Source organism: Epinephelus lanceolatus, chromosome 16 (assembly GCF_041903045.1).
Source record: "Epinephelus lanceolatus isolate andai-2023 chromosome 16, ASM4190304v1, whole genome shotgun sequence".
NCBI classification, from domain to species: Eukaryota; Metazoa; Chordata; class Actinopteri; order Perciformes; family Serranidae; genus Epinephelus; species Epinephelus lanceolatus.
The window spans coordinates 37058022-37085372 of NC_135749.1; the positions used below are offsets into that span (position 1 = coordinate 37058022).

General features: G+C 38.6%; 1 protein-coding gene across 3 annotated transcripts in view; it reads left to right on the forward strand.

Moving 5' to 3' along the window:
- Nucleotides 1-27351, forward strand: part of carmil1 (capping protein regulator and myosin 1 linker 1) — a 93217-nt gene that overhangs the window by 38574 nt on the left and 27292 nt on the right. For 2 of the 3 annotated variants that reach the window (XM_078176054.1, XM_078176055.1), the window contains exons 4-25: nucleotides 2012-2071; nucleotides 2408-2529; nucleotides 9956-10053; nucleotides 10141-10211; nucleotides 10683-10756; nucleotides 11461-11536; nucleotides 12488-12576; nucleotides 12828-12922; nucleotides 17273-17359; nucleotides 17444-17547; nucleotides 17757-17834; nucleotides 19090-19166; nucleotides 19325-19429; nucleotides 19898-19967; nucleotides 22013-22094; nucleotides 22189-22288; nucleotides 23356-23410; nucleotides 23614-23786; nucleotides 25958-26026; nucleotides 26157-26250; nucleotides 26392-26490; nucleotides 26577-26705. In XM_078176054.1, coding sequence (XP_078032180.1) covers nucleotides 2012-2071; nucleotides 2408-2529; nucleotides 9956-10053; nucleotides 10141-10211; nucleotides 10683-10756; nucleotides 11461-11536; nucleotides 12488-12576; nucleotides 12828-12922; nucleotides 17273-17359; nucleotides 17444-17547; nucleotides 17757-17834; nucleotides 19090-19166; nucleotides 19325-19429; nucleotides 19898-19967; nucleotides 22013-22094; nucleotides 22189-22288; nucleotides 23356-23410; nucleotides 23614-23786; nucleotides 25958-26026; nucleotides 26157-26250; nucleotides 26392-26490; nucleotides 26577-26705 — 2007 coding nt within the window. Of the gene's footprint in view, nucleotides 1-2011; nucleotides 2072-2407; nucleotides 2530-9951; nucleotides 10054-10140; nucleotides 10212-10682; nucleotides 10757-11460; nucleotides 11537-12487; nucleotides 12577-12827; nucleotides 12923-17272; nucleotides 17360-17443; nucleotides 17548-17756; nucleotides 17835-19089; nucleotides 19167-19324; nucleotides 19430-19897; nucleotides 19968-22012; nucleotides 22095-22188; nucleotides 22289-23355; nucleotides 23411-23613; nucleotides 23787-25957; nucleotides 26027-26156; nucleotides 26251-26391; nucleotides 26491-26576; nucleotides 26706-27351 lie in introns of those variants that run through there. The other variant, XM_078176056.1, reaches the window with a different exon arrangement.

Consider the following 27351-nt stretch of genomic DNA (forward strand, 5'->3'; position numbering starts at 1 on the left):
GCAATTTATTATCGCTGAACACAGGAGCTGCAGGTCTGCCGCTATGATCAGTTAGTTTGTGTAATGGTGTGACTTTGGTGTTTGAAAGGGTTTGTACAGATTCACTGATTTCACATAATAGCACTAACTAACTAACTGATCAAGGCAGCATTAGATCAGCAACTCCTGTGTTCTGGGAAGTAAAATTACTGTTTTTGTCAATAGAGACTGGTGGTTTTAAAAAGGTCAATATAACGACTTTCATTCCCCCATCAGAAAGGGCTGCCTGACATAAAGGTAAAGCAGTGAAAACAAGGTAACTGTATCATACACTTAAATTGATATGGGTTTTTTTTTTTTTAGGTGGCTAAATTTTATTTTATAGCTGACCCCGTAGGCGTTTCTAGCCCATTTTTGGGCTAAATTGAATCCCAGCACCCCTAAAATTTGAGGGTTTTTTTAAATAATTTTTTTACTGTATATCCCTTTTTAACAAGCTAGAAAAATGTCAAAACCATCTTTTTTGAAGTGAATTTTTATTTACGTATTTGTATTATATAATACAGACAAGAAGGAAAAAGGCAGAGAAACACTGAAAAAGTCAATTACTGTTAATGTGTTAATGTTACATGTTGTGCATTGCATTTCAAATAAAAGTCCAAAAAATTAGTCCAAGGTCCATTTTTGGTATTTTTGGTACTCACTATAGGGGGCTGGTTTACTCCAGAAACATACATACTGTTTATGTGTATGTTGAGGAGCTGCTGTATCAAAATGAGTTGTCTTCCCCAGAAATTAGGGTTACGATATGTTTCTTTTATGATTCCAATCCATTCCTCTTTTGCTGTGGCTCAGCATTTAAATAACCTTTATCAGATTTGATGGTGTAGTCACAGACTTTCCCAAAAAGTGTTGTGCTTTTCTTTCACAAATGTGGGAATGAAATTGCATTAAAATGTACAAAACAGTGAAATTTATCTTGGCTGGCCGGGCAGCTCTCTGGGTGCTCAGCACCCCTAAACCTCTGATCCTAGAATCGCCCCTGGCTGACCCCATTCACAGCACAGCAGCACATTGCTTTATCTTCCTAGGTGGTACTTCAGTCTGCTTCTCCAAACTGGGGGCATGCTGACTGACACCCACTGTAGGAAATACACTGACTGTGGATAAGTACCTCATACAACCCTGCCTCAAAAAAATTTAAATATTCCTTAAAGCTTTCCCTTCACTGGAGCTGAGGGGCCCAGGCAATGAAAAATGAAAAATACACAAATGTATGTGTCCACGTACACTTGGATATATAGAATGTTAGATATCGTGGACGACCAGATGTGCTAACAAAACAGTAACAGCTGGCTGTGACCTCAAGCAGTTCTCTGTTGAATTCAGTTGTTCCAAAATACAGCTGTGCAGTCAAATACTTTGAAACTCATGTCATCCTTCCCTCTTCTCCCTTTTATTTGATTTTCTGTCCTCCATCTACACTTTCATCTGTAAAATGAAGGCGTGAACCCCCAAATACAAATATTGTGGCTTAGAAGCTCAACATGTAGGTGAGGTGACAGGTGGATTTGTCTCCATGTGGGGGAAAAAGTGTTCCCACATTGTTAAAATTTGAGTATTTTTATATGAAACCAAACTTCAGACATTAAAAGCCATTAACCCAAAGAGTGTGTGTGCATGACCTGAAATCTCTCTGCGTCCAGTAAATGAAAGATTTGACTCACACACACTGTCTGTGGCCAGTAAACATTTCCTGGGAAAATTCTCCAGTTCTCAGGAAGTGAACCAGTTTAGGTTTTTCCTGAGAAGTGTTCACAATGTGGAGAACACATTTTCCTTTGGGACAAAAAAGTTTCCATTTATAAGTTGACTTGTTAAATGAAAAAATAAGGCAACATTCTGTTTTTGTGTTTTTCATAAAAACTCAACATGTTGCCTTATTTGATGTCTCTACGGATGTGATGTCGAAATAAAAGAGGTTGATAATACTGTTTAATTTCACAATCTGTCTCCTCCTTTTTTATTTCAGGTTGAACACTCCTTCAGCTTCCTGGATATCCAGGGAATCAGCAGCAACAAGCCCACTCAGGTACACACTGACAATAGTGCAACACTTACTGTGCAGTACAGTGATGACACACCTGACCACACCTGGACCACAGCTTAAAAGCTACACACACACATACACACACAAGAATCACTGATGTCTTTTACCACCACGTTTCGGGAATTATCCCAGCATTAAAGATTTATTGATTAATTCTTTAAACACATGTTGTTCCAATGAGGATAACTGGTCTTAGCTGTACTCACCTGCTTAGCCTGTTTCGGGGAATCATGATGACAGCATGGATTCATTTTATCACCTCGGCAGGATTTTGACTCATTTGTTTCATGTTGCCTTGTTTGTGTCGCCCCCCTGCAGCTGCTGTTGGAGTACGAGCGCGGTCCATGGAATCTCCGGCTGGGCTCGGCAGAGGAAGTGGACGAGGTGATCGCTCACATTGGTAGCTGTGTTCACCGGATTTGTCCCACTGGCTCACCTGTGTAAGTTTTTTTGTTTTATTTTTTTATTGACAAATGTACGAAACAGTTTGGCACAGTACAGTGTCTTATACAATTATAGAAGCTACAGACAAGCCAAGTTTACACAAATAATGAAAATAAAGAAAATAAATACATAAGTGAATTTAAAAAAAAAAAAAAAAGGAAATAAAGTGAGAGAACTAGGGGAACTCTGTGAGATTAAGCTCCTCTACTTAATTATAAAGCTTCACAGCAGCCAACCTGTATTTTTCTTCATGCATTTTAGAGATGAAAAATAATGGCATAACTCCTTATGAAAAACATATATTTGGGGTTTTGTTTTCATGATTTTTTTTCTTATGTATAAAGAATTTTGCAAGGATGATGTATTAATTCCAAGGTCATGTGTTGGATCTTTAACAGGCATACCATATAAAATATTCTCTTTTGTTAAATTAGAGAAATTGACACATTTAGGGAATAACCAGTCATGTAAATCTTCCCAAAAGACATTAATACATTTACAATCATAAAATAAATGTTCCGTAGTTTCTATTTCATCATTACAGAATGAGCAGTTGTTATGCTCTAAACCAAAACGACATCATAAAAATTCAGCAGAAGGGTGTATTCCATTAAGAATTTCAAAGTGAACTTCCTTTATTTCGGTGCAATTGGATACTTAAAGAATTTGGACCTTAAATTCTCAGCTTCCTTTTTAGAGAATAATTGTAGAATTGAGTTTCTGTTTGTTGAGAATGGATATAACTCATTAATAAAGGTTTGCCGGATAGTGACATGGCAACTTTAAGCTATTGAGATTATGACTATTCACCTAAAGTGAAGGAAGATTTGGGTTAATATTACTTTGATGCAAGTTATTGGACATTATAATTATAGATTGAGGAATTGCTTTGATTACATTATCGTATTGCCTTCTGTCATTAAGATTAAATTTGGAACAGAATTCTGCAAAGGGTATAATATTTCCAGTGTTCTCTAACAAATGCATTACAGACCATATTCTGTTCTCTAACCAATCTTGGTAAAATATAGATTTATTTCTAAGTAAGACATACCTGCATTGCATTCCATAGTGGGGTGTTATGAGGACTAAAATTATGCTTGAAAATCATTTTCCAGTATAGTAAAACCTGTTGATGGAAGGCAGATAATTTGATGGGGAGCCTTTTAAGATCAAAGGCACATCTAAGGAGAAAGTTAATGCCTCCTAAACTCATAAAAATATGGTTTGGGATGTGAAACCATTGGCTATTTTCATCTCTTAACAAGGATCTAAGCCAATTAATTTTAATGGTGCCATTAATACAATCAATATCGATGGCTTTCAGACCTCCGTCCTCATATCCTTTAACCATAATTCCTTTTCTGATGTAGTGTGTTTTCCTGTTCCATATATAATTGAAGTTTGCTTGGTTTATAGTCTTTATTGCACTTTTAGAGAGTGATAGCGAATAGGCTGGGTAAATGAATCTTGAGAGGCATTCCATTTTTGTGAGGAAAATTCGACCAATAATAGAGATGTCTCTTTGGGACCACATATGTTCTACATTTATCTAAAGTATTCCAAATGTTGAGGTTATCTAGAGTGTTAATGTCCTTAGTAATGTGTATGCCTAAGTATTTAACGGTTGATTTAACAGGGATATTATGAATTGTTGTTAGAGGGGAATTATGGATTGGTAATAATTCATATTTTTTAAGGTTTAATTTTAAGCCAGATGCCTTGGAAAAGAAATTAATTGTATTGAGGACTTTGGGGATTTATTCAGTATTTTTCATGAATGTGGTTGTGTTGTCAGCCAGTTGGCTAATTGCCAGTTGTTTGCCTAACACAGTCAAATTTTCAAAATCTGTGTTTTTTATAAGAATTGAAAGCATTTCTGCTGCTGCGATAAATAATAAGGGAGAGATGGAACGTCCTTGCTTAATTCCTTTATTAACTGAGAATCTAGGACATGTTCCTTGTGGTAGTATTATATTATATTATATTATATTATATTATATTATTACTTTCATTAATGTTGTTGTAAGCTATTATCATTGCCGTCTGTCCTGCATCTCTCTCTGTCTCTGTCTCTGTTTCTGTCTCATTGTGTCATACAGATTACTGTTAATGTATCATGTTGATCTGTTCTGTACGACATCTATTGCACGTCTGTCCGTCCTGGAAGAGGGATCCCTCCTCAGTTGCTCTTCCTGACGTTTCTACCGTTTTTTTCCCCGTTAAAGGGTTTTTTTGGGGGAGTTTTTCCTTATCCGCTGTGAGGGTCCTAAGGACAGAGGATTGTCGTATGCTGTAAAGCCCTGTGAGGCAAACTGTGATTTGTGATATTGGGCTTTATACATAAAATTGATTGATTGATGTTTGATAGTATGACTGTACTATAAAGAAGTTTAATCATGTTCATAAAGTTTTCTCCAAATCAAATAGTTCTAAGGTGCTAAAAATAAACTTATGTTTGACTGTACTGAACGCTTTAAAAAAAAATCTAAAAATAAAATAAAACCTTCTTCTTCAATTAGATGGTTGTATTCCAGCAGGTCAAGCACAAGCCGTATATTATTATGAATTGATCGCCCTTTAATAAAACCAGATTGTGTATCTGAGGTAATTTGTGTGATACCAGATTTCAGTCTGTTTGCATAAATGTGTGTTAAAATTTTATAATCAGTATTGAGCAAGGTTATGGGTCTAAGATTGTCAATTAATTTGGAATTTTTACCAGGCTTAGGGATGAGTGTGATCAACCCCTGCTTCATAGTAGTTGGAAGAATGTGAGAGGGAGATTCAGATATTTCTTTTAACATACAAAAAATTAGGTTTTTAAGATGTACCCAGAAATGTCTATAGAAGTTGCTTGTTAGACCATCTGAACCTGGGGATTTGTCTAATGTTAAACATTTCATGGCTTTTTCCAGTTCGTCCATACTTATCTCAGCCTCGTATATGCTTTTGAAACACTCATCAATTCTGGGGATCCACTTTTTAATATGCTCAAAGAAAGCATCAGCATCTGAGGATGAATAGGAGGAGGAGTACAGTTCACTGTACAATTTAAAGATTTCCTTAGAAATTAAATCTGGGTCAGTACATTCTTGATTATCTATCAGTAGTGTTCTTATTGCATTTCGTTCTTGTCTCCTTTTTTCCAATCTACAAAAGTACGCAGAACTCCTCTCTCCCTCTTCTATCCATTTCGCTCTTGATCTAATATATGCTCCTTTGGCTTTAGATAGATAAATGTTGATGTTGACAATGAAGATTGTAAGAGTATAAGTTTTTGTTGGCTGTTCTCACTTAGAGAGGATTTATTACAGATACCAGTTATTTCTGTGATGATTTCCATCTTTTTGTCCTTACTTTCCCTGCTCAATATTTTGCTATTTGAAATAGAAATCTGGCGTACTTTGTATTTTAGATACTCCCATTTGTTTCTATAAGTTTTCGAGGTTTGAATCTGTGGTTATATTATTGACCGTTGTAATAATTTCTTGGCAGAAACGCTCACTTTTCAGGAGGTTTGAATTAAATTTCCCAAAACCTTTTTTAAAGTGTTTGTTTGTGGACATAAAATTAAGTTTAATCATACAGTGATCTGTTAAAGGTGCAGCAGAAATTGTGGAAGTTGGATCCAGCCCAGGCCTATTATCTGACACTAACCAAAAATCAATTCTGGATTTGACTGAGCCATCAGGTTTGAACCATGTGTAGATTTGGGTATCAGGATCATCAGATCGCCATACATCTTTTAGGTTAAACACACTACAAAAATCAAGTAACACAGGATTGTAAAAGTGTCTCTGGTATTTGAATGGAGATCTATCAAGCCATTCGTCCAACATCATGTTGTAATCACCACTAAAAATAAGGTTTTCAGGAGGATACCTTTGACATAGGGCCTTAATTGTTTTTGTAATTTCAGAAAACATACTTTTGTTTCGGTTAGGGTTATTATACCCATAAATGTTTCCTAGAGTCAGAAAGTCATCATTAGCTTCAAGGACACATAGTATCCAGTGACCTAAAGGGTCTCTATTTGTAATCAAAACTTTCCCGGGGAAGTTGTTTAATAGTATGGCGACACCTGCGGATCTATTTGTGCCATAACTAAAGAGAATTTTTTTACACCCCATTGATTTGACCAAAATTTTTCATCTATGTCATTTGAATGTGTCTTGCAGGAGATAACATTGCACTTTTTCATTTTTGCAAAAAAGGAAGGTTGATTTTCTTTTAATAGAATCTCTTAGACCCCTAGCATTAAGTGAAACAAAGGAGAACTTAGAATTGAAAAAAGACATAAAAGAAGGAAGGTATGGACGTGAAGTTTTGCTGCTTTCAGTGTCCTGTACTATGAAGCAGGATTTTGAGCTAGTGAAGTAACTTCAGAATTAACTTTGGGATTTTAGTACTACGAAGCTGGTTCTCTTTGTACGGAGATAAATCACCGTGTCAGCTTTAACAGCTTAACTTATGGTCAGAGTATTGGATCACAGCCCGTCAACACCCCGACCTCTGACCAATCAGATTATTGAAGAAAAATGTGTCCTGACATGGACAAAAGTCCGGAGTTTAAGGTAAAAAAGAGTTGCCTATATATTATTATAGGTCTGTAGAATCATTTAATTGTTCCAGAGCTCTATTTCCACTGGTTTTAAAATAGAGCTTCTGACAGAAGGATTGTTTACAACACTAAACATGTGATTTTAGCAGGATTTTAACTTATGCAAACTTTATTTTAGTCTGCAGTGATAGTGTTGCTATCTTTATGCCTCTGCGCTGGTGGTAGCTGTGGCTGGAGGCATTATGTTTACGGTTTGTCCATCAGTACATCAGTACATCTGTACATATGACATACGTCCATATGTACGTATTTTGTTTTGATTTTGTTGTTTAAGGGTCAAAGGTCAAGGTAACTGACCTTGAGTCCATCTAATTCTCGTGAATGCAATATTTCAAGAGCAGCTTGAGAACATTTTTTCTTCTTCTTAGGCACAAATGTCCGCTTTTAACTAATTAGTTTTTGGTGATCATAAGTCAAAGGTCAAGGTCATTGTGACCTTGTCTGTCTTACTCTTGCCTCAATGGAATTTCTTTAAACTTGTCACAAATGTCCTCTTTGACTGGAGAGTAAACTGATTCGAAATTTGTGGTTGAAGGTAAAAGGACAAGGTTACTGTGAGCTCACAAAACATGATTTTGGCCATAACTTAAGAATTTGTATGCAAAAAAAAAAATCACAAAACTTCACACAAATGTCTAATAGGATAAAAAGATGAAGGTCAACTTCACTGTGACGTCATAAAAAAAGCCAATACTCAACGTCATATCTCACGAACAGAGGGGGACACATTTGGTTAGGTACTGAATTGGCGACACTAATGGTTAAACTGTGCTGATTGTATAGATCTTCTGTGCTGTTGGGGGGGAAGATGTGTGTGAAGTAGGGGTGTAACGGTACACAAAAATCATGGTTCGGTACGTACCTCGGTACACAAGTAACGGTTCGGGGTTTTTTTTCAGTACAGTAATGAAAAAAATAGACAACTATTAAATATCTTTTACTTATTAGTAACCTTATTAAAACATACCACCACAGCAGTTAACTCTTTTTACACAATTTTTGAATGAAACAAATATATATAAAATCCTGCTTTTTCACATTGTTTGAATGAAAATAGAAATATAAAAGTGAAAAATAAAATCCTGCTGTTTTTTTAACACATTTTTTGAATGAAAAACATAAATATAAATTTCTGCTTAAACAGTTTTACTCAATTAAAATAAAAAGTATAGTGCAGCTGGTCAGCTTTAAAGCCTGCTCAGATTCAGTTTTACTAGGAACTTACTTAGCTTTCCCACTTTGTTAAAGTGCAGTAAACAAAACATGCTTATATCTAAAGTGCAGCTTAAACAATTTTACTCAACTCCAATGGCGTTGGTTATTTCTTTAGCGCGATGGTCAGAGAAAGGCTCTTTCTTTTTAAACAACGACGATATCGTAGTTTGCACCATATTGCTTTTTCTAGTCGTGCCGGTTAACGTTCAAACTTGGGTGGTGTTGCTTTAGATGCGTTAGCATGTTAGACGTGTTTCCAAGTACATACCCGACCGCTGTTCTGCAGTGTCGGCACACTGCTTTTGTCTTGTCAACATGTTTATTTCCATCTTCGTATTTTACCCTGAAACCAAAGTGTTCCCAAACGGAGGACTTAAGGTTTGCGGGTGGGTCTTCAGGTTCGTCAGACTCACTTGCCATGTTGTCAAAATGTGAGAATGCGCTGCACAAAGTGAAAGCGGAGATTTATGGTCGGACTCGGTCCGTCACTCAATTATGTCCGTCGGGGAACTAGATATTTTAAATGGTTCGGCTCGCAAAAACGGAATTAAAATAAAACAAAATAAAATAAAATAATATCCTGCGCCCAATAATTCGGTACAGGGTCGTGCCGAACCGAAAGTCGCGTACCGAACGGTTGGACACAAATGCATGTACCGTTACGGCCCTAGTGTGAAGCATCCATGTTTTCACAGACATGGATGTAAACTGTGAGTGAAACTTGACTGGTATGCAGAGGCAAACAACTGTGGGGCAGTTATTCTAGTTATACTCTGATTCCATTACTGCAGCTCAAAATAACATGATGAGAACTAGGGGAAAAAAGATTAAATAATCCACACACCTTAATTGGCTCCTGTTATTATAAATACTAGGCGACTTTTCTGCCCTTTACTTATGTAGCAGAAACAGTCTGGCATCATTTCCAAGTGTTTTATGTGACACATTCAGAGTAGTTTCGTCATCATCGAACGAAATAGCCAAAAATACTCACTCTATACTAATTTCATATATAATAATAATGCCTACACATATTTTGAATCTTGGACGATTTTAAATAGTTTGAAAATTTATTTTCAGTGTTTCTACATCTTCTGTTATAAGATTACAGGCTATCATTTACATTTCACACCAATAACTATAAAGGTCCATAGATAAAATGTCCCTGCAGGTAAGTACTTCAGCGTTTCATGTCATATGATATGAAGTACTTCATTCATGGTTCTGATGATGTAGCTCGCAATTAACACCCCCACCTCTTTCATATGAACGGGCTTGTGGCTGGATAGGAAAACACAGAGTTGACTGAACTAGTTGATGATCAGCATCGTAGTACGGTTATCCAGACAGCCAGTGTGATGGGTTAGTGAAGCCAGATAATAAAAAAATATCCTGTGTAAGTTTTACTGATTTTCTCTGGACACTGCTTCCATGCTTCTCCTATCTATTTGTCTGTGAAACCTGTGTGAGAGGAGAAGATACACAAAGATTCCCTCTCTGAGATTTAAGAGGTTCTTAAAAGTTAACAATTTTTTTTTTATTATTATTATTATTTCTTCTCCCTCCCTCTTTCTGTAAGGAAGAAAGTTGATGAGGAAGTTGAGTCTGAAGCCTCCAGAGAGAACAGCGGCCCTCCAGGCCTTGTGGGATGAACAGGGCTCAGCAGATCTGGGACCCTGCGGTAAATCCCCAAAATGTTAAAAATGTGTTCAGTGAAATGTTTAAACTGTATTTAAGTTTTAAAAGTTGTTGTCTTGACTCTTTTCAGGTGGTTTTTCTCATCAGTACTGGTGTGTGTGTGATCACCTAGGTCTACCGTACAGAGAGGAGGTCCAATGGGTCTGTGCTCTACACTGAAATCATTATTCTGTTTTATTCATGTATTTTGTTCTGTCTCCTGTTTTTTCAGCAGTAAGAGATTTTTGCTGTTTTTTTTACACTTTTTTTTTATACACTGCCAGGTTTTTTCCTTGCTACAACAACTTCTTTTTCCGCAAAATTTTTACCTATGTTTCTAATATTCGTGTCCCTGTGTGGGTTTCTGTTGCTTCCTCATGTGATGTATTTTCTTCAGTTTGTCCTCCTGTGTTCCTCTGCTTCTTTTTTTATTCATCTGCTTGTGTTTCTTTTTTTGTTTCTCACCTTTCCTTTCGCTGCTACTTTTTCTGTGACAGTTGCTGCACCAGTTTAACTCCATCTGTGCTTTAATTGTCTTTTTTTTTATTCTTTTTTGCTGCTGTTGATTTGAGATGTGTAAAATTCTGAGCTGTTTCCTCTCATCTTACCTGTTGTCACCTTCCCCTCCTGCAGGATGTGGACACCATCTATCTCACTCAGGATACCAGAGAGCTCAACCTGCAGGATTTCATCCATCTGGAGAACAGGTATGTAATCATGCGAATTTAACTATGATTCTGACCAAGGTGATGACTAACAATTTTACCCTCTGGTATGCATCATTTGGTTTTACCAACACATCATACAAAACATTTTATTAAAGATTTTAATCTGTGTTGTTTTGTGTTTGATTGTTATTGTGTGTAATGACTTGATTTCTACAAAACAAAAAACCTAAGCCACTGAGGGGCTGCTACCAGGACTTGTAGCCTAATTGACGCGTCGTCTGTGCCGGCTCCATTGAATGAATCAGCGTCCATGCAGTTGCTCCAACGTAGATCGTTTATTGTGTATTTATTTTATCGGTCCATTTAACAATATAGCCTTTGTCGATCTGCACACACTTACAACATTATAACTTGTATGTAAAACAAACAAAAGGCTCAAAGTTAGGCCACTAAACGGCGGTCAAAAAACTGTGTGCTTCTCCCGGTAAGCAGCACACCTGTAGAGTAATTAACTCTTCCTCTACTTGTACCTTCACAGACACCATTGTTTACACGCCACCTACTGTGGAAACCAGTGACCCACACATCATTGGACACAGATACAAAAAATGGCTCTAACATTGTGTTTTAAACATCACTAAACGACACTTTATGAAAAAATCAGCATAAAAAAAGTTTATTCGTATTGCTACTCCAGGATATAATGTCTGACAGCTGTAACTGTTTTGTTTTTCTTTCTGCAGGGACCTGGTGGCGATCATCGCAGCTCTAGAGTACAACCAGTGGTTTACTAAACTCTCCGCCAAAGACTACAAACTGGTAACACTGATACAAACAACTCTGCTCTCTGTCTGTTTTTTATTTGAAAAAAAGGTGAAATTAAAAAGCTAAGGTTGTCTAAAGTATTGATACTTAGTTAATTTTTGATAGGCGTTTAAAACGATGCAATCTCCTTTAATTATACATTCAATAGTAACTGAAAGTACCCAAGGCTAATATATTACAAATGTGTTGGTATGTGTTCAGCGACTTTTTCTGTACCAGCACTGTGTGCAGGTTCTTGATTCAAAAAAAAGAAGAAAAACAGATTTTACTGTTGTGTGTGCTTAGGATTTTTTATGCCCTTGCCAGTGTTAGCCATCCATCCGCCTGTCCCATTCTTGTGAACATAATATCTCAAGAACATCTTAATGAAATTTCTTTGGTACAAACATCCACTTGGGCTAAAGAATAAGCTGATTACAATTTGGTGGCCAAAGATAAAAGCTCAAGGTCAGTGTGACCTCACGAAATATGTTTTTGGCTATAATTCAAGAATTCAAATTCTAATTATGACAGAACTTCACACAAATGTCTAATTGGATAAAATGTGCTGATTGTATAGATCTGTGTGTGAAGCATCCACTTTTTCGCAGACATGGATGTAAACTGTGAGAGATGTAAACTGGTGCAGCCGCAGAGGCGGTAATTCTTGTTTCTTTTCACTGTGGTTTCGAAAGAGGTATTCGGTATCGTTTTTTTATACAGGTATTGTTTTAAAGTTTAAAATTCTGGTATCATGACAACATTAGTAGAAACCATTAAATATGATCAGATGGGACGCGAAAAATTCTCAACTGCTGAGTGAACTATGACCTCCAATCAATTAAACAAAAAATCCCTGGCAATACAGTGTATATTAAGCTAATTGTGTTTTTGCCTCTTGAAAATCTCACTGAGATCAAATAAAATCAAAGGCCTGTGTGTGTGATGTGTGTTTCTGCCTTTCAGTCAACCGATGTGTGCGAGCAGATCTTCAGAGTGGTGGCTCGATCCAGCCGGCTGGAGGAGCTGGTGCTGGACAACGCTGGACTGAGAAGGTTCAAACAAAAGAGCTGATGTCCATGTGCATTAATCTCACTGGATGCGTTTTCTAAGAAACCTGATCAATGCATTCTCAGAATCAAAGTCAAATAACATTAAATTAAGTGTTTGTCAGCAGGACACAAAGTCCATTCAAGATATCAGATGTTTGTTAGCTTGATGAAAGGTGAGAGGTCGTCGAGTTTGACAACCTTAAACACTCTATAAACATTGTCACTGATTGTGTCGTTTTGTTTCTTCTCTTCAGTGATTTTGCTCAGAAAATGGCCAGCGCTCTGTCACACAACCCCGCCTCCACACTGCACACACTCAACCTGAGCAACAACTCATTGGAGGACAAAGGTTAAAACACACTCACACTGCATGCTGTTCTTATTGTGTAACCTTATCGCTTTTAAAACATGCAGATCTCTGATTCTGTTAAAGGGATTGTTCTGATCTTTTGAAGAGGGTTTGTAGGAAGCACTTGTCCACAGTCGGTGTATTACCCAGAGAAGATGTCAGTCAGCATTAGGGCTGCCTTTCTCTTTCTTTAGAACATGTAAACTTTTGTTTTGCTTCAGAAAAGCAGCTCTGAAGAGAGCTCCTTGCTCGCTCCACTCGCCTCTCTGAACACTCAGCAACTGCTCCCCCTCTCATGCACACGCTGCAGTCACAATCTGAAAATGAGCGACATGCAAGAGGGAGAAACGGTAAAGGAGGATTTATGCCTGGTACACACTACACGACTTTTCTGCCCGTTCTGAAAGTCACTATGTCACATTACACAATTGTGGAATCACAATCAAACTTGGCCGACAGACATGACACACTACACGATGGTACTCACCAATTATCCCTGGTCCTCTCTCACAACGTGTGTGATGTCATCGGGTTATTCTTGACCTGTTTTTATTACTTTTACTATTATTTCAGTCACTGTGTCTGTTCATGTGCCAGCCAAAATGTTGTTGTAGTCACCTAAAAGCGCCAGCAGATGGCAGGAGCTACATTTGAAGTACCGTACATAAACATACAAGTCACTGAATCCTCCACAAGTTCCTACAAATGTTTCACAATAAAAGCCTATTTAGAAAATGGAAGGATTCTCTCAGCCGAGGTTATAAGGGGCCTTTAATTTGAAACAAATTCAGGTGAAGTAAAGTGTTGAGTTTAAAATGACGGCACGATGCATTAACTTTATCAAGGCAACGGAAGTGGATAAAAGTAAAAATATAAAGATACAGAGGGATTAATAAATAACGGCCCTTTTATAGTGTAGTCTGTTTCAAATGAAGCTGGCAGCCTCTGCAGTTGTGGTGAGTAAAAGCCCCGCCACTATTTTTTAATTTTCTTAGTTTAAGTCATCTGGTGAAAATTCCTGTATTTTTAAATACCGCAATATATATTGCAAAAAAATAAATAAAAAAAATCGCAATGGCAGTTTTTTCCAATATCGTGCAGCCCTAGTCGGCATGTTACCACTTTGGAGAAGCAGGCTGGAGTCTCACATGGAAGCTAAGCATTGTACTGCTGTGGTCAAGGACAGCAGTAAAACATATTTAAGCCACCTAAAAAAATTATTTCAGTTTAAGTGTACTAGGGCTGCCCCCTAACAGTTGACCAAACGTTAGTCGAACAGAAAGTTCTTCAGTTGGCAAGATTTCATTAGTCAATTAGTTGCAGAAAAAAAACACATGTGAAACTCTGTTAGGAGCTGTGCCTAAACCTATATGATTGGACCATGTGGGAATTCATTTTGAAAGGACAGACACTGGAAGTGGCCACATTCAGCAGTCAGACAGGAGTCATGTTAATTTCCAGGGCTGGTACCTGCTGTTATTCCACAGGCTAGTTAATAACATGTCAGGCAGGAAATTCAAAGTGTGGGATCATTTTGAGAAGGTGAAGGATGAACCCAAGGTGATATGTAAACTCATCTTCATTGGTCGACTACAAACATGACGTGTCATCCGAAACATGGAAGTAGCTACATGCCCATTAGCCACTTAGCACAATCATTACTGCTTTGCAGACAGCGTCATTAACAGGCGGCTCGCTCAGTGTGTGACGTGCACTTGTAGATAAAATATAGGCCTATATTAATGAAGATTCATTAGTACGGTTTTGTATTTCCCTGTGATGTAGCAGAGTGTTAACAGTGTTACTGATACTATTCTTTCACACACTTTCAGCTCAAACTATTGTGTTGCCCCGCCCAAATATATAATTTAATAATTACATTAAGGTGGTCTACTGCTGACCAGATCAATTAATTTGTTTTATTGTGTGTCTTTGGTGATTCTGAACTAACCCTTTAAAACACCAAAGTCACACAAGAACACAACATAATTAACTAATCGAGGCAGCTGTCGACCAGAATGTGGGCGAGATTGTTGTCACTCACTGCTCCATCCAGCACTCGCTGTATTTCCTCATTATCGGTGACACAGATGGAAGTCTGCACCCTGTTATCGTCCACAGAACGAGGCTGCATGCCGACATTTTCAGAACAAAATAAAACAGGCTGCAGTGAAAGTCTCTCTCCATCGGATATTTAAAAATAGTGGGTTTGTGCATTTAGTCCCTCTCCGGCAAGCTCAGGGGTTCAGTGTTGCCGTTGCCCGACGCTATGCGACCCTTTTTGTCTCAGAGTGAGGAACAGAATATATGCAGTTCAGATAACCCGGCCGAAATTCATATATCAATCAATCAATCAATCAATTTTATTTATAAAGCCCAATATCACAAATCACAATTTGCCTTACAGGGCTTTACAGCATACAACATCCCTCTGTCCTTAAGACCCTCGCAGCGGATAAGGAAAAACTCCCCAAAAAAAACCCTTTAACGGGGGAAAAAAAACGGTAGAAACCTCAGGAAGAGCAACTGAGGAGGGATCCCTCTTCCAGGACGGACAGACGTGCAATAGATGTCGTACCGAACAGATCAGCATAATAAATTAACAGTAATCCGCATGACACAATGAGAGAGAGAGAGAGACAGAGAGAGAGATGCAGGTAATGACAGTAGGTTACAACAACATTATTGAAAGTAATAATATTATAGTTATAGTTCTGGCTACTGTGGTACAATATGTTGAAAGTATGTATTAATATCTGGCAGTATACATGTGTGACAATAGTCATATGTGTATAATAACAGTAGAAGTATGACTAATGACTAATGATGGCAGTAGCAGCAGGAGGCATCTGGCAGGACCACAGCAGCAGCACAACCACACACGTCACGCTGTCCAGGCACCGCTGCGATATGAGTTAATCTGAGAGACAGTGGAGCACAAAGGCTCCGGAGAAGAAGCCGAGTTAGTGACATCCAGAAAGAATATATATAAACGCTTGAACACTCACTCATTGCTAGAAGTGCATGTCATATAAAAACTAAAGTGATGGTCAAAGTTGTCATATGGAATATTTAAGGTGTGTTGATTGATTCATGTCGTCAACTCATGCATTGAGTAACATTACAAGTAAATGTTCCATCTTAAAAGTCGCCAGCAGTTGGCCCAGTGAATGAAGTTATTTTTTTTCTCTGACTCCAGCTGCTGCAAGAGGCAGCAAAACAATCCTTTCATTTTATAGTTACAGTTTACTGATAAAACTTTCCACAGTATGAACAGTAGTTACATGAGCCTCAAAACCAGCCACAACTCAGCCCTGAGCAGAGTGAATGTCTGCTATTGACCAATCAACGGACTGCAGTGTTCACAGCTCCACCTTTTAGTACTAGATCTGTGTGCTAGGTACCCCAACAGAAGGGGTACCAGAAATGGTCATGGAACGGTTTCATTGGTGCCATCCTAAACTTTTAGCAGTGGAAACGGAAAAAAGCATACCAAACTGAACCGTACCGTAAAGCTCGGTGGAAAAGGGGCTTAAAGGTCCATAAAAAGTGTCAAATGAATTAAATTAAGTTTTCTTAATATTTTAATTAATATTAATATTTTCGGTCACATTACTGTGAAAATTTCTCCAGCCTGACAGACCTAATGACTGGTTACAATCATTGGACAGACCGAAGAAAAATATTTTTTTTCCAGCAGTATTTTGTCATCAGAGAGGATTGAAGTAGCAGAATACAGGTCGAACAACAGCTACCTGTTCAGATTCTTGAAGTGGGTAGATGCAAGTTTAATGAAAAAAGGCTTGAGAATGATGAGTTCTCATGGTGGTTAAAGCGGGTGCCAGGAAATGTCTATGAGGCAAGCTGTGCAGTTTCTCTGAGATGTTTTAAACTCGATACAATGGGCATCAAAGCTGTGGAATCACACATATGGAGTGGGAAGCACAGGGAGTGCACGAGAGCCCACCAGCATGCTGAAATCTAACGTTTCTACTCTAGTCTTTCCACTACTACTAGCAAAGATGTCACCACAGATGTTGGGAATCAACAGCCCACAACAGCATCATCTGACCTCTGGACAACTTTTGGCTGAATGCCAACACTAGATATGTATTTATATATATATATATATAATATGTGAGATACATGTGTTTTCATTGCAGGTTTGGTCTTAAATTTCATACAAAGTGGTATTAAAAAGGTCTTTAAAAAGTCTGAAATTTAATTTGGTTTTATCTGTAGACACCCTGAGGGGGCTCTTAGTTGAAGTCATGCACCCTCTGGTGGCCACGTTGGAGCCCCTCAACTTTATGAAGTCTGATAACTTCAATGACTGGATGTGTGTTACAGGTGTTTCTGCTCTGAGTGCTCAACTCGCCAAACTGCCAATGGGCCTCAAGTCCCTGAACCTCTCCAGGACCTCCATGTCTCCTAAAGGTGAACACACAAACAAAACAAAAATGTTCTTCAGTATTATCCTGAGTATTTTTTTTTCAGGAGACAGTTTGTGGTTTCCTGCAGGAGTGAACAGCCTCTGTCAGGCACTCTGTAACAACCCAGTCATCACCTCCACCCTCGCACACCTCGACCTGTCAGGAAACTCGCTCAGAGGCGACGACCTGCCGGTACGCAGCCTCCTCCCCTCCTTCTGTCACACCCCACTGCAACCCTAGAGTTTATTTCAGCATTTCAGAAAACACAGGACAAAATTATAGATAGACAGCACTCAAGATACAGTCAAGTTTGTGTTTTTGAACAGTTTGGAGATCTAAGGTTTTCATCTTACAGCAGTGATGTGTTTGCGTAGATGTCTAATTTGTTTTTTCCTTCACAGAACCTGCACAGCTTCCTGAGTCACCCAAACTGCCTGGAGACTCTGGATCTGTCCAACAGTGACTGCTCTCTGGAGCAGGTAACAGCAGCTCATACACATACAGACAAAGTCTAACACACATTTTAAGTTTATAGATGATGATTAATTGAATTTTATTTTCAATTACAATTTAGGCTTCCAACCATTATGAATACAAGGTAACCCAGATAAAACGATTATTGTGCCATGTTCCGTTTTGCAATGATGCTCGTTTTGCCTTGTGTTATAAATCCAGCGTACCCCTTTCCTTTACAGCAGTGTCCTCAGTGTTGCCAACTATGTTCACATATAAATGCAATTCATTACCATGCATGCTGCTCAGAGTAATCACAGTCTCCACGGCTCTCCCATCAATAGCACAGTGTCTCTCCTCTTCATGTTATGTTTATATTATTTCATTTGTCTTTCTTTTTTTTTTTACATTTGTTTTTTTTAATTTGTGTTTCAGTTTACATTAAAGTTTAAGCACATCCACTGTTTGTTTGGTTTTTTTTAAGTTCTTTGAATACATGATGTTTGCGAAGTCAGTAATGGTGTTAAATAATCGTGACAATGATCTTTGTCATAATGGAGCAGACCTACTTTGAGGGGTTGATGTAAAAACAAGTTTAACATTTCAAAAATGTACATCTGTCTGCACTGCTTAGTTTGGTTGGAATAATAGGGCAAAGTAAATAACACCATGTCTACACATTCTATAAGAGGTTGAAGGGACAGATCACCCCCAATTACCTGTAGTGCTGTTTATCAATCTCTATAGTTTTGGTGTAAGTTGCTGAATGTTGGAGATATTGGCTGTAGAAATGTCTGCCTTCTCTTCAATATAATGGAACTAGATGGCACTTGCTTGAAGAAATACATTTAAAGAACTCAACAACTCAGAACTCATGGATGATAGGGTCGTGCTTGTGACAGCGCAAGATGTAAACGTTAACACTGTCGTCCTCCACCCTTCTTCTGTGTGGTGATACAGTTGGTGGGTGTAGTTTGGTAGAAAGAAAATAGTTCCTACATGACACTGCTCACAACAAGGTCTGTGGATTATCTTAAGAGACATTGCTGTTGAGTTTTTCAAAAGTATTGGTGTTTTGAGTACCACAAGCTGAGTGCCCTCTAGCTGCATTATATTGGAGAGAAGGCAGACATCTCTGCGGCCAATATCTCCAACACTTAGCAACTCACACCAAAACTATCTAGACTGATTAACAGCACTACAGGTAAGAGGAATAATATATATGTTTATTTTTGTATGAACTGTCACATTAAGTTGAGTTGTGTTTTTGTGTGTTTTTAGGTGTGTTCGTCTCTGCTCAGAGGATCTTTGAAGTATCTTTCTGTCCTTAACATGTCAAAGTCCGTCTTCTCTCACAGGTCAAATATTAAACTCACACCCACTCATGAACATTTCTAGTAATGTTACAGATACATAATCTAAAGTTTAAATGTTTGATTAAGTGAACCAACAGTTTGAGTTGTACAGTGTACTATATAGTGTGGATTTTAACCCGTCTCTCCTCACACCCACTCAGGAAGTGTAAAGAAATCCCATCGTCCTTTAAGCAGTTCTTCAGCAGCGCTCAGGCCCTGAGCTCAGTCAGTCTGTCGGGGACCAGGCTGCCTCTGGAGGCTCTCAAGTGAGGACATTTCCTCTGAAACCTGAAGACACTCTGCAGCTCACTTACTGTAGTCCAAAACAGAATCAGTGAAAGACTCAGTGACATGAACTAAGTACAAGTTTCATTTTCTCTAATTTTGGTTTACACTGTCACACACTGAATTTTCCCTTTAATAACTGGCTGTATTTATGGCATAGCAATATTACAACAGTTAGCTGAAAGCTCAAAGTGTTTCATTGAGAGGGGGGCTTCTTTATGGAGTCGCCACTTTGCATCAGGGAGAAATCCATGTAAGAGAAGGAAACATTAATTTCTCAACCAAAATTGTAGCGCAGAGAAATGAAAACAATGCAGCCACAGTCTGAGAAACAGGAATGACTTGTTTTTTAACCTTTTAGTTAAATATCAAGCTTCAGCAATGATGCTGTTTCTGTACGCTGCTGTTAAACTGAGCATCTGAATAGTCTCTGGCTTTTCTGTCTGCAGAGCGTTGCTGTTGGGGCTCGGCTGCAACCCAAACCTCAGTGACGTGTCTCTGGATCTCAGCTGCTGTGAGGTAAAACTGGCATGAAGCTCAGCGTACTGTTTAAACACACCAACGCTGTTCAAATTCAGCATTTAGCAAATGTGCTGAAACATGCAAAAATAGTGTTACAGCAATTCTTTGCCTCATCCCACATGGGATTACAAAACACTATTTATTTATTTATTTATTTACTTTATTTACAACCATTATCCAGTCTTGCATCTATAAAACAAACATGCAGAGAAGTAAAAGAAAAATGCACATTAAAATATATATATATATATATCCCAAATCAACTGTCAACATGAGGAACTACTAAATACATTTTCTGGCCGGTCTTTTAATGAGACTGTTGTACTGGGGGATTTCAATATTAACTGGTTACAACCTGTGTCTGATGAGTTAAAATCATATTGCAATTCTGTAAATATTTTCCAGATTGTTGAAGCACCAGTAAGACCTCACTTAAAACAACCTGACAAATCTTCTTTAATTGATCTAATTTTAACAAACAGTCCTCATAAATATTCACTGATATGGTTTGCAAATATGGAAGCAGATGATCACTGTGTTATTGCCATTGTGCGCTACACAAAATCCTCGACAACTAAACCTCATTTTATTAGGAAGCAAGATTTAAAACACTTTAATGTGCACAGGTTTTTTCATGATCCTCATTGAGTGGAGGAGAAGTAGCTCATATCAGATGTAGAAATTGCTTACGAATTAATTTCTGATGGTGTTACTGCAATTATTGATAAGCGTGCTCCTTACCAAAAATTCAGAGTTAAAGGCAGAAATAATCCCAGCTATGTGTTTTGCAGGAGCGCAACCTGGCCTGGGCTAAGGATTTGCTGGCTTTTAGGCAGTTACATTATCAATGTACAGTCACAATAAAAAAGCAAAGGCTGCTTATTTTGAAAATGGAACCGCAAAACATTTAAATAACCCAAAGAAGTTATGGAAGACCATAAATTTGGTTGTAGGTGATAGCACCAGGTCTGAGCTGTGTTTCCTTGCTCTGGACTCTGTGTATCATGGTGCATTGAGATTTATTACCAGTTGTAAGCCACTTACTCATCACTGTATATTGTACGCTCAGGTTGGCTGGCTCTCTCTACATTTTCATAGACTTCTTCATCGCCATTCTCTTGTTTACAAAGCTATTCTTGGCCTACTTCCAGCATATTTATGTGCGTACATTAAGCAAAAAAAATGAAAATGGCTCTGCTCTCCATTCAGAGAACATGGTTTTACCGTTCATAATGAGGGTACGTTCAGAGTCAGTTCCTCTCGGCCATTTCAAAGCACTTTGTAGTAATCTTATTGTGTGTTTTTTATTTCTTGTTTTAGAGCTGTACATTTTATTCTGTATTTTTGTTCTGTTATCTTTCTGTAACTTATGTTGTTGCCTGTCTCGGCTAGGACACTCTTGAAAAAGAGATTTTTAACCTTTAGATGTTTTTCTGGTTAAATAAAGGTTAAATAAAAACATTAAATTTACAGATTATCTCAGTTAAGTGCTTTTTTCCTCTTCTCCCAGAATTTCTCCAGATAACTTTTGCTTGTATGGACCCCAGGAAGAGTAGAGTCTTACTAAAGAAAGCATCACACACTTGTCAATAAAAAGGACAGTAGAGAAGAATAGAAATGATTTTCTGTATCATTTAGAAAGCACATTGGACAGATCCACTTTTCTTCTTCCATATTAACACACCGTCCGGTTTCAACAGTTAAAGGTAAAATATCAGATCTCAGCTAAGTACAGAGAAATCTTTGCCCTTTGTGCAAGTTATATACAGTGTAATTCTCTGTACCATATTCAGTTTTTATCATCACAACAGTATACAGTTTTGCTTTAGTCCATATATCATCATCCCGTTGTCCTTTGTCCTCAGCAAACATAGATTGTATAAACAAACCAATATTGAGCATTTCATTATTAAAAACAGCCTCAATAAAATAAAAGCTGCAAAATGATGTGCATTTTTATTTTATATACGTTTCTTCTTTTAACTCATATATTATTTCAACAAATATAAGTATAATGACATCTTACGTTCTTTTGCTCTCAGCTGCGTTCAGGAGGCTCTCAGATCCTGGAGGGTTGTGTGGCTGAGATTCCCAACATCACCAGTCTGGATATTTCTGACAATGGTGAGGACATTTGGATTTCAGACACATTTATGACGTTGCTGTATTGACTTTGATAGTGGCCTGTTTATGTTTCTGTGCTGCTCCTTTTTCTCAGGTCTGGACATGGATCTGACCACGCTGTTGGTCTGGCTGGCCAAGAACCGCTCCATCAGACACCTCTCACTGGGCAAAAACTTCAACAACATCAAGTCCAAGTGGGTTCAAACTGACTGCACACACTGTCAAAAAACATACTCCAGCTCTCTCTGGCTGGATTGTTTGTTTTATTTTCTATTAAAAATGTAGTAATGAATTGGTCTGACACTTAATCACTCTGGGTGTGACATTATATTATTCATGATAATATCTGTAAAATTGTTATTATGATATGAAAAATTCATATCATGATACTCACAGTATTTCGACTCGTTGACATTGACGTCATACTGTGACCCATGGCAACAACAAGCATGGCTGAAAGAGAAGTCATTATCGACTCTGCAGCAGTTCCAAATAGAGGAGCAGCTTTAGTGGTGTGGAATAAACTGTGGCGTACTGAGTGTTTTATGAACAGCCCCAGACTTCTCAGATTCACTAGCGACTTACAGCTCACAGGAAACTCATTCAGCGGCTCCTCTGGCAACAGCACAGTGTCTCTCCCTCTTCCCTCTCGCCATGCACACACGGGAGTATGTGTCGTCAATTGATTTTGTCATAAACCTTGAGTTATGTAAATCTATGTGACGCTTGTGCCTCAACAAAAAACTGCATATATGTGTGCAATAGTTATGGTAGCATAACAGCCTGTCACAGGTTACAGCATGATGATTAGAGGAGAAATGGCAGAGCATAAAGGTCCAGGTGGAAAAACATTCATTCAGGATTTTGCTAAAAGAGGAGGCACCTGTTGATTTATATATGTAGATCCCAGGGTACATTTTTTGTATTTGGGAGCTGTCTAAATGTGTAATTTGTGGTAGATTTTACTTTGTTGTACTATCAATATAGTATACAAAATCTGCATCTAACTCTGAGTTACTGCTGTTGTTCAAAAACTAAAGAAATGAGAGATCATTTTTCTTCAGGTTTTACCAAATATTTGAAGGCAAACTGTAAAACTATATCACTTATTTTGTTGAAATTCCTTTTTTTTTTACTAATTTGTCATATTGTCAAGAATATTTTTATCGTAAAAATAACCTGAAATATTGTGATATCATTTTAGGGCCATATCGCCCACGCCTATTAATCACATTTTAATTGTCTTCAAATTTTCTCTCAGAAATGTGTCTCAGGTCCTGGACAACCTGGTTCACATGATTCAAGAGGAGGAATCAGTGAGTGAATCATGTCAAAATCTCTTTTCTTTCCTGTCCTGTCATTCATACTGGTCTCTGTCTTTGTCCTGCTCCTTCCGTTACCTCTGCTATTAAACATCTTTTGTGAAGCATTTATAAGACACTGATAAAATTCAAATTAAAATAACAATGGATAAAATTATCCATTAAAAGACATCCCTGTAAAACCATCTCCCCTGCAGCCACTGACCTCGCTGTCCCTGGCTGATTCCAAGCTAAAGGCCGACCTCTCCATCATCCTCAATGCTCTGGGCAGCAACACGTCTCTGACCAAACTGGACATCAGTGGGAATGCCATGGGAGACATGGGGGCCAAGATGCTGGCTAAAGCCCTGCAGATCAACACCAAACTCAGGTTAGCAAGGCGGCAGGATAATCTTGCACCCAACTTCACTAACGAAAGTGAAGATCTGAAGCTGTTAGAGCTGAGTCAAGTGACTCTAAGAGTGCTTTCACACCTGCCCTGTTTGGTTTGGTTTACTCGAACTCAAGTTCGTTTGCTGTGGTGTGGTTTGTTTGTGGTGAGAACGTGTTCCGACCGCGATCCAAACCAAATGCAGTCATATTAGACATTGTTTGGGTTAAACATGAACATGTTACAGTCCTGGAGGATTATTAATGTGTGCCTCCTCCTGTACTGCCTTAATATGCACATTCAGCACATCCAATGCATCAAAACATTGTTTTCTAGTTGGAGCCGCGCCTCGTTTTCAAACTGTATGGTTTGCCTAAAATGAACAATGACAGCAATATATTACACAATGACCAGCACTAACCCGTGTAGTTGTCCCTCCATTGTGACATTATAAAGTGTCACATTTATCTTGCAAGTGTACTCTTCTTCAAGGTTTTGTTTACTCCCTGGATTTTTCCTGCATGGAAATTTTGACAATCAAGAGCAGCTTTCTCACGCAAGGCATCTCATCTAGTCTGCTTGTAAATGCTGCGGTGACAACACAAACAAACTCTAGCCAACAATGCAACTGTGTAACAAACACTAAGCAAGGAGACGTTAAAACAGTGTGCACCGTATATATTTTGATCTATTTTATACTTCAGATTTATATTGTTTAGCATTAATTGGTGACAGAAAAGAATGAATCTCATTCTGCAGGGAAACGCATGTCCTTACTGTGCATATGACAATAAACACTTTGAATCTTGAATCTATATGTTTTATGAAGACCCTATGTGCGCTCAAAGCTGTGGCACAAGTTATGCACCAAAATCTGGCAGAAGAAAAGTAAGTATGAGGAATAACAAGTGTGTTCCTGTAGGCTATGTGCTGTGCACATCAGGCACACAAATAAAATGAATCATCATGACTATCATTTATCATAATTTGTCCACACATATCCCACATCTGCATGCACATGAGATAGTTTACCGCATCCAAAAAATGTGTCAGGGGCCAGGGCACACATCCATCCTCCAAAGCTGCGACATTTCACAGATATCAGGCAACTGACAGGTGTAATTGAGCTCAGCTGGAACCTCATCAAGGGACGCTCCACCCGCTACTCTACATAAAGGCATTGCCACAGCACACATGTGTGAGATACCATGGCTGCTTTACAGCATATTCTCGCTGCTAACCAACAGTGTCACCGTGTGCGAAGCCAAACCGTATTTGTAAATGTATTTGTGTGTGCACCAGCTCTTTTACAACTGTCAGCGTGCTGCCTGTGTGTTTTCATAGTTTATACCTGGCTTTGTCTGATTCTCAGTGTAGATTAATATAGACCATAAATCTGTCAGTTTTGTCCTTCTGTGAACTGGTCACGTTAAGATGATCATTAGCAGAGACACAACGTTGATGAATGCAAGTAAGATACAATGTGGTCAGGATACAATGCAGGTCCTTAAGTTCATTTGTCCTTTCATCCATCTTTCATATTTTTGTTTAAATATAATACATTTCCTCATGATTCTCTTACCAAGACTACTTCTTATTTAGATGTAGTCTTGTTTTCGTCATGAAAATAGGTCATTAACAAATATCTATCGTCTTAGTTTTTCATTAGAATTATTAGAACACACATACACACGAGCAGCAGGGAATTAGTGCGTTAGGTAGCAGCGCTATGTGTGACTTATGCTGACATCGATTTGCCTGACATCGATTGATTTAGTTTCAGCACCAAGGTAGCGGCCAGCTCCTCTTAAGAGCTTCTTAAAGAGCGATCCTAAGAAAGGCATTAACAACGCATCTGGGAAACACTCGTATCTTAGCGACCCTTCTTAGCTAGGACGTTCTTAACTGTGCTCTTAAGTCTTAAGATCACTCTTAACTGGGAAACGCGGCCATTGTGTCATAGGAAAATATTAGCACATAATAACCACGTAGACACTAAATCCAATCTTTCTCTCTGGTTGGAATAAATATATTCTTTCTAGGCATGTTCATCCCATGTAGGAGGAACAATAGGAGATGTGGAATGTAGCTGGTGTGTGTGCTGCACACGACATGCTGCAGCAGATGTGTCTACAAACCCCTCTCTTTGGTTTGTGTCTGTGCGTTTACAGGACAGTTGTGTGGGACAGAAACAACATCAGTCCTCAAGGTCTACAAGACGTCGCTGCTGCTTTGGAGAAGTAAGTATGGCACAGTCGGTTAAGGTAACGTGTCAAACAAACTTGTTGCAAGCTATATGCTGTGCCCTGACTTCACACTGGTATTCAGGAATAAGTCAATCTCATCATTTACTATTTGGCTCCCCATCAGGAACTACACCATCCGTTTCATGCCTGTTCCCATCATGGATGCTGCTCAGGCCCTGAAGGCAAGCCCAGAGAAGACAGAGGATGCCTTACTAAAGGTCGCCCTCCTGGTTTTTGTAAAGAGTACTCTATAGCCTTCACTGTATGGTGTCAAGAGTAATACCTTCTTATCTGATGTCACGTGTCTGACAGTAATTATGAGTAGAATTTTTAGTTTGTTGGTGTGTTTCCTGATGTAGATGGAGCAGTACCTACTGAGGAACCATGAGACACGTAAATACCTGCAGGAGCAGGCGTACAGGCTGCAGCAGGGAATAGTCACCACCACCACACAGCAGGTTGACACACACAGACACACACACACAGCAGACCTTTGAATAAATGACCTGTTCACTGACTGACCTCTCACCTCTCTGCGACACAGATGATGGACATGATGTGTGTGAAGGTGCAGGACCACCTGAACTCTCTGAAGTTCACAGAGACCAACTCAGTGCAGGAGGACATGAAGGTGGCAGAGAACTTCATGAAAGACGCCAGGAACTCTAAGACAGTAAGACAACATGACTCACAGCAATATAGACTGTTTAAAACACCTACAGTCTACAAACATCCACAGCTGGCAAACTGAACATGTCTGAGACACTAAAAACACACACACCTGCACAGCATGCATCAAGCATTTATTGGTGTAGGGGGTTACAGTTGGGGCTAAATATGTCACCCAGCCTCTACTGATAAAAAGTTTAAAAGGAAATACATGGGATAGGGGCATCGGTGGCTTAGTGGATAGAGCAGGCACTCCATGTACAAGCCTGTTGCAGCAGCGGCCCAGGTTCGAGCCTGCTGCATATCATTCCCTCTCTCTCCCCCTTCACACTTAGCTGTCCTATCAATTAAAGGCAAAAACGCCCCAAAAAATATCTTAATAAAAAAAAAAAAGAAAGAAAGAAAGAAAATACATGGGATAAAGAACACTGGCTACGGTTACATGATGGCTTCTCATTCGGAATGAAATAAATCTGAATGAAATCATTCGGAATTAAAGTCTTTCCAGGTAGTTTACATGGGAAATATTCATTCCGAATGAGGGTTTACATGGGAGATCAGTTCAATCGCCTTTATTCAGGTCTGTGCAAGGTTTGGGGCAGGGAAGGTTTCTGATTGGATAGGGGGCGGGGCGGATGTTACGTGTTTAT